This window comes from Plectropomus leopardus, chromosome 12 (genome assembly GCF_008729295.1).
Source record: "Plectropomus leopardus isolate mb chromosome 12, YSFRI_Pleo_2.0, whole genome shotgun sequence".
NCBI lineage: Eukaryota > Metazoa > Chordata > Actinopteri > Perciformes > Serranidae > Plectropomus > Plectropomus leopardus.
The window spans coordinates 855,117-867,205 of record NC_056474.1 but is presented as its reverse complement, the minus strand read 5'-3'; the positions used below and the strand labels follow the sequence as shown (position 1 = coordinate 867,205).

Sequence of the window (12,089 nt, the reverse complement as noted above, 5' to 3'; positions counted from 1 at the left end):
ATATACATGGTGTCCAGAAAATACACCCACTGTACATCCAGAAAAGACATCTACATGTTGTCCAGAAAAGACATACTATGTCCAGAAAAGACAGCTACATGACATCCAGAAAAGACAGCTACATGGTGTCCACAAAAGACATCTATACTATGTCCAGAAAAGACATTTACATGATGTCTTGAAAAGACATCTATATGACAGCTAGAAAGGACATGTATACGAACGTCATATAGATGTATTTTCTGTAAAACATGTCTCTCTCTCTGTACGTATGTATATATGTGTATATGTATATATGTGTGTGTGTGTGTGTGTGTGTATGTATATATGTGTGTGTGTGTGTGTGTGTGTGTGTATGTATATATGTGTGTGTGTGTGTGTGTATATGTATATATGTGTGTGTGTGTGTGTGTGTATATATATGTGTGTGTGTGTGTGTATATGTATATATTTGTGTGTGTGTGTGTGTATATGTATATATGTGTGTGTGTGTGTGTGTGTATATGTATATATGTGTGTGTGTGCTGGTGAAGTTTCCCTCAGAGTTGCACCACATCATGTTAATCTTCGTTTCCGGCCTGCAAAAGCTGCTTTCGGACAGATTTGTGGCGTCACCAAGAGAAACTACAGATGTAAGGAGCAGCGGTCGGTGGTGACGCAGTTTCTTCGCTGCGTCACATTAAAACAGGACGTGTAACGAGGTGTGGACTAACGCGCGGTGGATTCACGGCCCCGCTCACACGGAAACAAACGGCGCGCTCGGTTTGTGGGTTAATTGAAAACATTGGTGATTAGACGCATTAATTTGTCTGACACGGTTTCAATAATGAGGCTGATTTATGGCGGAGATGAAACGGTCACAGTTGTGCAGTCAGCAGTGTGTTCAGCGAGAGCGAAACAACATCAATCCTGCATTTTACTACATCAGCAACTTAATGTGGAATAATGATCTCCGTCTGCAGCACTTAAATAATGTGAGAGGTGGAGGAATTACACAGCCAGGAGAAAATATGGAATTTTAAACACACACACACATATATATATATATATATATATATATATATATATATATATATATATATATATATATATATGTAAAAATATGAGAAAGACACTTTTATATGTCTGACTGAGGGAGGGGAAGTCTTTTATTATCAGAAAATGTAAGTTTTCAGAGTAAAGTGGATTTTTTTTCCCCTCACTTCACCAAGTTTTAGAAATTTTTGTGATTTTCTGAAAAAAAAGGAAAGACAAATGGCAGATTTAACTATAATAGAAATAAGGAAAAGGGTGTCAGAAAGTAAGAAGGCAAAAAATAAACTGGAAATAATGAAGGCAGGAAAATAAAAGATGAAAAACAGGCAAATAAAAGAAAAGTAAAAAGTAGGAAAGGAAGAAGGGAGATGGAAAAAAGAAAGAGGGGCACATTAAAAGTGAAAAACAAAAAAGTTTTAAAGAGAAAAGACGAAACAAGATATGAGAAGAATGAAGGGATGACTGAAGAAATGTAGAAAAGATAGAAAAAAGAAGGGAAATGAAAGAAAGGACACATTAAAATAGAAAGGAGGAAAAGAAATGTGGAACATGTGGGACAGTAAAGCAGGACGGAGAAAAGACAAAAACAAGAGAGATGATAGAAAACGAGGGATGATGTGATGCGAGGAAGAACGACAGAAGACAGAAATGATGAGTGTATAAACGCGAGCGATAAAACGTTTAATATTTCTCTGTGGGATGAAATAAAAGAAGTCTGCAAAGCTGGAAGTGAAGAGGTCGGACCCGTAAACTGGATTCATTTGGACTGAAAGTGAACGAGAGCGAGTCTCCTCTTTCCTCTGAGCCGGCGAGCCGCTCAGAGTCTCTGCGGCGCCATAAAACGCTTTTCATTTACGGGCGCTTTAACGGCGAAGGGACGGGCCTCTTACAGGACGCACCGAGGTTACGGCGGCCGTTTTCTGACGCTCAATAAGCCGCGATGATGGGGTTTAACAATTTGGATTCAATAAAGACAGCGATGGAGGCATCAGCGCGCAGATTTATCCGCCCGAACACAAACTGAGGAGGCGCTCAGACGCACTCAGGCCGGGGTCAAAGGTCGGCGGCGTGAGCGAGTCAGAGCTGCAGACTCAGTCCAATAACGTGCTCACAGAAAAACAGATAAATGTGTTTACTGCCTCTGACAGCTTTACCGAGACGCAAACGTGCTCGTTCATACGTGAGGAAACACGTGAGGCTGCAACCTGCAGCACCCAGACCAGGGATACTCAACCTATGGCCCCCGGGCCAAACCTGGCCCCGACAGGCTGCCCAATGGGCCCCCAAACACTCTAACTCACAATAAGAATAAAGTCACTCACACTGGAAACTGATTTTGTAATTTGAGTATACATAAGGTGCCAGAGTAAAAAAACGAAAAAAGTGCCAGTGGAGGGTCCCCCACACCCCCATCAGAAGTCCTAAAATCCTTAAATCCTAAAATTATGGAAATGTCTTCAAAGTGTTCCAAAATCCCAGAAACATCCTTAAATCCTAGAAATGTACTTAAATCCTTGAAATGTCCTCAAATCCTGCAAACGTCTTAAAATCCTACAAATGTCCTGAAATTATGGAAATGTCCTAAAATCCTAGAAATGTCCTAACATCCTAGACATGTCAAATATCCTAGACATGTCCTCAAATCCTAGAAACATCCTAAAGTCCTAGAAATGCACTTAAATCCTTAAAATGTCCTCAAATCCTGCAAACGTCTTAAAATCCTACAAATGTCCTCAAATCCTAGAAACATCCTAAAGTCCTAGAAATGTCCTGATGTCCCAGAAGTGTCCCAATATCCTAGAAATGTCCTAAAATCATAAATAAAATAAAAGTGTTCTAAAATCCCAGAAACATCCTTAAATCCTGCAAATGTCGCAAATCCTAAAAATGTTAAATATCCTAGAAATGTCTTCAAATCCTACAAATGTCCTAAGGTCCTAGAAATGTCTTCAAATCCTACAAATGTCCTAAGGTCCTAGAAATGTCTTCAAATCCTACAAATGTCCTAAGGTCCAAGAAATGTCCCAAAAATCCTAAAAATGTCTCGAGGTCCTAAAATGCTGCGTTGACTGACCTCAGCATGTGGAGAAATCTAATCTTTGTCATTTCTACTGTGGCGTCAGTCCACACAGAGGACACGGTTTCCTCTCCGTCTTTCTGTGATTTAGGCTGATGAGATGAGTTTCAGCACAGTGACGTCTCGTGTGTCCCTCGGTCTTACCGGGGCACCTGCCCAGGTGTTTGACGTCGATCTGCTCCTGCTTCATGCACGACGCCTCTCGGACCAGACAGGGGTTGTTGTAGGAGTTTCCGTCGGTGGCGCAGACCGGGTTTTCGTTGTGCCCGCTGCAGTCGATGTTACAGATGCACCTGAAGACGAAGAGGAAAAGACGGAGCGTCAGGAGCGTTTCTGTCAGGAAAACGAACGTTTCTGTCTGCGGCGAGGAGCCTGAGCGCGTTCCTGCCACAGCAGCTCTCATCGGCACTAAATCATTAGCCGATGCACATTTCAGAGACTTCTAAATGAAGACACAGCTCATTAATTTAGCGCAGACGGCGTGCAGAGATAAAGTTCATGATTCTCAAGTCCTTCTGCAGACGCAGAGGAGCCGGATTCATTTTCAAATTATTTCCATCACTCACAGACAGAAAAATATTCTTCATCTCACCACCTCAACCAACAGAGTAAGATCACAACTCAGACTTTAAAGCCCTTCAAAACATGATTAACCCATTGAAACCTGAGCAAACGGGATTCATCTCTTTAAACGGAAACAAGGCAATGAGCAACTGGAAAAAAAAAGTGAAAAAATATTGCAAATTAAAATTACCAGAAAATTTGAAGAAAAAAAAGAAAGAAAAAAGGCACATTAAAAAGGTAAATATAAACAGCAACAATAACAAACAAGGAATTTGCTTGGAAAAAAGTGCTAAATAATAATAATAATAATAATAATTACACAACCTAATTTGCAATTTATGATTATATTGATTGTAAATGCAGCTTAGTGAACTTTTTTTTTTCTGAGCTTATTTTTGTGCCTAAACATAACCGCACGATAACCGCAGTGTGGTTGAAGCATAAAGTTTCAGTATGTGTCAGATAAACTAACAGAAATGTCAAATATCTGTGGTTTGTAGAAAAGTACGATGCCAACATTTATTATAGCGACCGCGTGACTCTCGCTTTATTCACGGCTTCCTGTTTGGCCCTCAAACACTCACCAGACGTCCTCCGAGTCTTCGTCACATTCGGCTCCGTATTTACACGTGCTGCACTTGGTGAACTTCTTCCCGACGTCGGAGCCCGAACCCTCGTCATCTGTAACAAATCACAAAAAATATATATATATATGTAAATGTATTATTTGTAATCATAGAAACGTAAATGAGTTCTCAGCTGTCAGCACACGCGCTGAACGCAGAAAAATTTTAATTAAAAGTCGCAAATGTTTTGTAGATTAATGCACTTTCTTCCTAAGACCTCAATGATGCAGAAACATCAACTCCAAAGACGTTATTAAAAATTATTCAGGACTTCAGGCCTTTATTCAGAGGATTAAAAAATGAACTTTAATCAAATCAACCCTGTTACCGTCTCCTCCTGTTACCATTTTGAAGTAGAAATCTTTATTCATTCATTACACATCAAGGAAGTAAAATCAGTCTGTGACTTTATTCTGTTAACTGATAATTAACCCTTTGAAACTTAAACAGATGGTTTGATTTCATAAAAAGTTACAAGAAAGTTACCTGAAAAAGAAGACTTTAAAAACCTAATAAATGAATATAAATAGAAAGGTGTTAAAGATGGTATTATTAATTAGTTTTGAATTCTTTTTATTTTTTTATTTTATAAAATCTTCAATATTTTCCCTATTTTTTTAAAATAATAAAAAAAGTTAAATAAATAATATGAATTAGTTTTAAGTTATTTTTTATTTTTCTTTTATAAATTCTGCACATTTTCCCTGTTTTTTCCATGACATTTAGTAATCTAATTATTTTAAAGTAATTTTCTTGTCATCTATTATTAGGTTTTTTTTTTGTAATTTGCAGGATATTTCTTGCCATGTTTGCTCATTGCCTTTTTACCATCTTTTCAAAAGAAATCAAACTAATTTTCTCAGGTCCGAGGTTCAAATGCTCCTGAAAAGCGTCTAAATGCAGCACAACAAAACCGATGTCCAAACAGGATTAATCGCACTTTCATGTGTTCGCTTGACTCAAACAAACATGCAGTAAGAGAAGAGAAACATGACTTTACTGTGGAAATGAAAGACATCTGAGGAAAATGTTTTTGGATTCATAATTGTAAGCCGGTGTCTTTTATAAAACAGGAGCTGAGCGCGTGCTGGTGTCATTACTCAGCTGTGACTCTTTGGCTCGGCCGTAATGACTCGTTCCTCCTCCAACATTTTCTTTTTTAAAAAAAGCTCTTTTTAATTTCACCTCTGCGTCTCGGCCGCGCTCTCTCTGCTTTGCCAACTTTGTATATTCAGAGTTTTCATCCTTGAAGAACATAATCAGCTTTTATTATTATTATTATTTTCACACTTCTTTCCAGAACAGCGACTTGATTTCATTTCCAAAAACAACCTCCGGCTCACGTCGGCCTCTGTTCCGGCGAGCGCCGTCGAGCCGTTAACTCTGATGACACCGTTTCCACCATCAACACGCGTCACGCCTCACACACTTTCCCATCAGACACAGCCGAGTGTGTGCAGGGACTCCTGGAGCCGCGCATTATCATCTTAGGATATTATTATTATTATTATCATCATTACAGGGGATGCGTTTAATGCCATCCCGCATGACGGCGTTCATTTTGCAGCAGGGAGCGAGCTGAGAGTGGACGAGGCGGTAACAGCCGGAACATCAAATATCAAAGAGCCGCGGGGATTATTCATGGCTGCCTTTCATCAGGGGAGCCATTTCCATGATTCATCAAGTGTAATTTTGTAATGTAATAGAGGAGAAAGCTCGGCGCTATCAAGACGAGTGGAATTAATCCACAGCAAATGACAGGAAATGTAACCACCATCCTGCAAGCTGCAAAAAAAACGTTCACCTGAAGTCATTAAAATCCCGTTCACACTCAAAGCAGCAGGCTGACATCACAAAAGTCCAATCGTTTCTTTTCAAAAAGCCAAATACAAAAACGCACAATCCAGCCAGTCACATGCTCACTCAAAGGCAGGAAAATATTTGCAGTCAAACGAGAAGTTCACACCAGATCAGAATCTCACCAAACCATCCACATCACGCCTCGCAGTTTTTTATTCTGCTGTTTACTTTGGTCTATTTTGGATCAGCTGCTTTAATAAAGTATTGAATTAACATTTAACAGTGTGGTCTCCCGGTTTGTTGTGACGGCCAGGTCATGACACTACCCCATAATAATCCGTTAGGAGTATCACATCTTTATATTGTTTCATAAACACATTGTCCAGACTCTTATAATACTGACTGCAAAAGAAAAATGATGATGAATTAATGATAATTCAGTGTGACACTGCGCACGGTAGAAGCACTTACACTGTATTTCTATGGAGTTTAAAACGGGAATCAAATATCTGTTCAGACTCTCACTCTTCACCCCCGCTTTATATCACTCACACACACGCACGCACGCACGCACGCACGCACGCATACACACACACACACACACAACACACACACACACACACACACAGACAGACAGACACACACACACAGACAGACACACACACAGACAGACAGACAGACAGACACACACACACAGACAGACACACACACACACAGACAGACAACACACCACACACACACACACACAGACAGACAGACACACACACACAGACAGACACACACACACACACAGACAGACACACACACAGACAGACAGACAGACACACACACACAGACAGACACAACACACACAGACAGACAGACACACAGACAGACAGACACACACACACAGCTGCTATCAACGACCAAAGATGTCAACAAGCGTTCTGACTTTGGGTTTCATTCTTTGTGTGTGTGTGTGCGCGTGTGTGTGTATGTGAGTGACATTAAGTAGAGGTGCAAGATTGAGAGTCTAAACAGAAAAATTTTATTTCCATTTAAACCCCACAGAAATACATGACAGAATTATTAGTTTGCTTTTTAAATCTGTACTATAAGAGTCTGCACAGTGTGTGTATGAAAAATGATTAAGATCTCCTCACCTAATGTTTTGGGTGTGTTTTCATGGAAAATCAAAAAACAAGAAACCGCTCAAATACTAAAAGGTATTTTATGAAAAACGGGCGCTGTAGCCTCATACTTTGACCGATTTGAAAAATTCCAACTGATATGGTCTTAGGTCAGCTAGTACTGAACTTCTATTAAGGACATTAATGAGTTAATAGCACCAAAGTCTGACAGAAGCTGAAGTCAGAGTCCTGCAGTCAGGAGAGGCTGGCCTATTATCAGCACAATGTGTCAGTGAACTATGAGGGCAAAAAAAAACAAACCACAAAAAAAGCAAATTAATCCTTCTTTAATCGTCATCAAAGTAAAATGTTCAGTTAATGGTGATATTGATTTTAGGTATGAGGCTCGGACCTTTGCTGGGAGGACATTTTAGTACCTGGACCTCTGTGAGTTTTAGTAGAATAGGTCCTCCAGCTGGTGATGCTGTTCTACAGTATATTTGTCATGTTCAATGTCTGACAGAAAATAAATATTTAAACCAAAATGAACCTGATGATATCTTCATATCTCACTGAGGAGTCAAAGGAACCTTTAAGCTCGACAGAAATACTGATTTGATGTATATTGTGATAAATATCGATATCAATATTATATATATATATATATTATTATCACAAAATATTGTGATAATACCTTAGTCCATATCGCCCGGCACTAGTTTTAGTGTCTTTAGTATTAGAGATGAAGACCTGGTCAGGTAAACACACAGAGCTGCATTAGAAATATGAAAGGAGAGGTGTCTCACTCTGCTGCAGATTTCTTCACACTAATCGTTAGCAAAACAAGACTTCAAGAGCGACAGCATAATTATACTGACTTGAGTGTGTATGTGTGTGTGTGTGTGTGTGTGTGTGTGTGTGTGTGTGTGTGTGTGTGTGTGTGTGAGAGCCTCCTGGCTGACAGATTGGCCTGCTGTGTGTGGATGTATTGAACATGGAGAGCTCAGTTGGCGCTCAGAGGCTGCCGATCGATCGACGAGGATCTGCAGCAGAGAGGCTCTTTGTTTCTGTTCCACTCTGCTGACGGCACGACGCTGCCTATGAGCGCACGCACACACACACACACACACACACACAGACACACACACACACACACAGACACACACACACACACACACACAGACACACAGACACACACACACACACACACACACACACACACACACACACACACAGACACCACACACAGAGACCACACACACACACACACACACACACAACACAGACACACAGACACACACACACACACTCCTCATGATGGCCTCTGTCACACATATAAACCACATCATCAGTCCTGGTTTGTGAAAACGAGGCTGACGGCGTTCGAGGGAACATCAGATTTGTCAGCTGACAGGATGACAGGATTTTTGGTGAACGTCAAATAACTTCGGTTGTAAAGCCCACGAAAGAGTGAAACCAGGATTACATGATATGTAATCAAGATACTCTTCTTCAGGAAGACATCAAACCCAAAATATCACGGAGAACATTTTTTAGGACATTTTTGCATTTCAGGACGTTTCTCAGATGTTAGGAAAGATCTTGAATTAAAGGATGTTTTTCTAATTTTAGGACATTTCTCGGATTTTAGGATATTTGGGGATTTTGGGACATTTCCAAGATTTTAGGACATTTCTCACATTTTAAGATGTTTACAGAAATTTAAAACATTTCTTGTATTCAAGCATGTTTCTTAAATTTTAGGACGTTTCCAGGATTTTAGGATGTTTATAGAAACATTTCTTTTATTTAAGCACGTTTCTATGATTTTAGGACATTTCTGATTTTCAGAAGGTTGTAGGATTTTAGGATGTTTCTTAGACTTAAAGACGTTTCTAGGATTTGAGAACAATTATTGAATTATAGGACTTTTCTGGGATTTTACAACATTTCAAGGATTTAAGGATATTTCTAGTATTTAAGAATGTTTCTAATATCTGGGATTTTAGGACATTCCTCGGATTTTAGGACAGGTCTAGGAATTCAGGACAGTTTTTTTGGAGTTTAGGACATTTCCGGGATTTTAGGAAATTTCTAGTATTTTAAGTTGCTTATTGGATTTTGGACATCTGTTGCATTTTAGGACATTCTATAAATTTATAGGATGTTTAGGATTTTAGGATGTTTCTTAAATTTTAGCACATTTCTGAGATTTAAGGTAGTTTTTAGGATTTGAAGATTTTAAATAAATTTTTTTTTCGACTTTTCTCAGATTTTAGGACATGTCCATGATTTGAAGAAGCTTCTAGGATTTCAGGACATTTAAAAACCTGTAAGAAACATCTTCCCCCCCTCTCAGAGGACACAGTCTCACAGGTGATGTGTCTTTAGCTGACAGGTGAGTCCATGTCCATGAGTGTCGAAGACAAACGGAGCAGAGAGCTGAAGTCAGGCTCAGTAATTTATCTCTGTGGTTCCACCATCACATCGCCTGCAGGGGAATCACCCGCCCGCAGACTGAGCTGCAGCCCCCTGCACATGCAGATGGTGGAGACACCGTCTCTCCGGAGGGCCCCTACGATTAACCCCCCCCCCCCCAGCAGCAGTAACCAACAACAAACGCTGCGGCCGGCGCTCACAGATGGTCGCAAAATGTCTCTGTTGCCAAAATTGTCAGCGGCGATGCTTTCAGCTCGACTCCCGCGAGACGACAAATATCCACCTGTTCATCGGGGAGGAGTTAATGCAGAGACCGAAAACCTCCACACACTCTTTATTGGAGGAGTTAATATTCAGCGAGGGAGGGGGCAGAGGTACAAAGAGACACACAGAGAATAAAAGATCCTCAAACGCTGCGTTCAGGCCGCAGCAGTGATTAGTCTCCTCACAACACCAGCAGTTAGTGCGCGTGGACGGCAGATAAAGAGTCCGCCGTGACTGAAATCTTAAAAAAGAAGAAAATAAAAACTCACCGTCTCCGTCTCCTGAACCAGATCCAGGATCTGCAAACACACAAGAGACACACCTGTCAGTTTTCTCTTTATTATGTGTAACATACGGCGTATATATACACACAAGAATCCTTCTGTCTGCGTGTGAAACGTTGTCTAACATTTATGTCTAATAAATGTTGAACTATTCCTTTAAAGTTAAAATCTTCCAAAACAGAGCAGATATCAACCGTTTGCAGCATATGAAAAGTACAGAATTAACCCCTTATGGCCCACTTTAACATCACACACACTCGTATCGCTCTGCACACTGAATGCACTTTTTAAAATCAGGCTATAAAAAATAATAAACATTAACATGATTTTTTACTTTCACTGAGTTTCATTCTTTAACCAACATCAGTCCTAATCATAAACATCAAACATTCGTCAATTTTCAGGATTTTTTGAAATGAGACTAAAATGCAGCAAACTGTCCCTAAACTGTAGATCTTCTCCCTTCAGACTGTTTGATAATGTAAATGTGCAGAATAATAAAACGCAGTCATGGTTTGCAGCAGGTCTAAAAAAGCGTCCTGCGGCTCTGCAGCTCCATCAGGAAATGGACTCTGACAGTAAATCTTGGCGCAGCAACCTTGAATTAAGAAATGGACGCCGTGTTTGGAGTTTTTTTGGCACACGGCGGCTGCATTAAGAAATGGACACCGGCTGCTTTGTTCAATTAAATTTCACCTTTAGCCGCCGCACTTCTTTACAAAGTCATGATGGGATTGTTTTTCATGGAAAAGGAGGCAGAAATGGTCGGAGATATTAATGATTCTGTCAGCGTGTTATTGACTAAACGTTCAGGGTTCGGTTTCAAGCTGCAGGTTGAACTGCGCTCTTAAAAAGAGAAAAACCTCTTTCTGGGTGTGGAAAATGCTCATTTACTAATGAGAAGATCGTTTGGCTTTAATGAGATTAAAACTCTTCTTCTTTATCCTTAAACACCTCTGAAACGAGCAGGTAGGACGTGAAGATGAGGGAAGTGAACGGTTTGTTACTTTGTAGGAGGTTATTTGTATCGCACATTTCATACAACAAAGTGCCACAGAGCAATAAAATATGAAAAAATAATAAAAAATACAGATTTACAAGAAGAGTGGAGAGATAAGATATGAGGGTAAAAATAATTACTAAATTATTTAAAAAACTGTAAAATAAAAATCACCAAATTTGGAACAGATATGCTTTTACAATAAAAATGAAAATGTTTTTTCCCACATACAGAATTTGGAATAATAAATAAACAATCACAAAACTATGTTTAAAAGCAAATGTTTCATCAAAAATTAAACTTTCATTATTATATTCAGCAGCTTGCCGGCGATATTAGATCAGCTTTACTGAGTGGCTGCAAAAGAAATAAAATTGCCAATATTCTGAATATCCATCGCCATGGTTACTGGGATGTTATCACAAGAGGAAAGTCACGTCTTTCAGAATTTCTAAAATATTGCGTAAGTTTTGCACAAATCTGTGATGGAAACCCGGCTGTGTCTGATCAATAATCTTCAGAGAGTTTATGAATTAGAGAACACGCCTGAAAATGTCCAAAGACCCAGGCCTCCTTACGCTGAGCTTAATACCTACAACACGATCTCTGAGCAAATCTGGTTTGAAACCAGGCGACAAACTCGTCTCCTCGCCGGGAGACGCCCCTACAATCAATGACTTCTATAAAAAAAATTAAAAAACAAAAGAAAACACCCAAACAGCAAAACAGAAATCTCTCTGATTCACAGAGAGAAGATATTTTATAAAACAGCCGTTTTCGTTTCTGTCGTATTTTGACATAAACTCAGATATCTTTAAGACTGAATATTTGACCACAGAAAAGCCGAAATTCTTTGAAAAAAAACAAAAAAAAAAACAACTGTTCCTTCTG

The 12,089-nt window shown here is 39.5% G+C and overlaps 1 protein-coding gene across 1 annotated transcript in view; it reads right to left on the bottom strand.

The window, feature by feature from the left end:
* The window catches only part of tmeff1a (transmembrane protein with EGF-like and two follistatin-like domains 1a), a 74,983-nt gene that overhangs the window by 13,267 nt on the left and 49,627 nt on the right, over window positions 1-12,089 (bottom strand). Inside the window, exons 4-6 of the mRNA XM_042498131.1 lie at window positions 10,184-10,213; window positions 4,261-4,357; window positions 3,257-3,405 (exon numbers count right to left, since the gene is read on the bottom strand). Coding sequence (XP_042354065.1) covers window positions 3,257-3,405; window positions 4,261-4,357; window positions 10,184-10,213 — 276 coding nt within the window. The remainder of the gene's footprint in view (window positions 1-3,256; window positions 3,406-4,260; window positions 4,358-10,183; window positions 10,214-12,089) is intronic.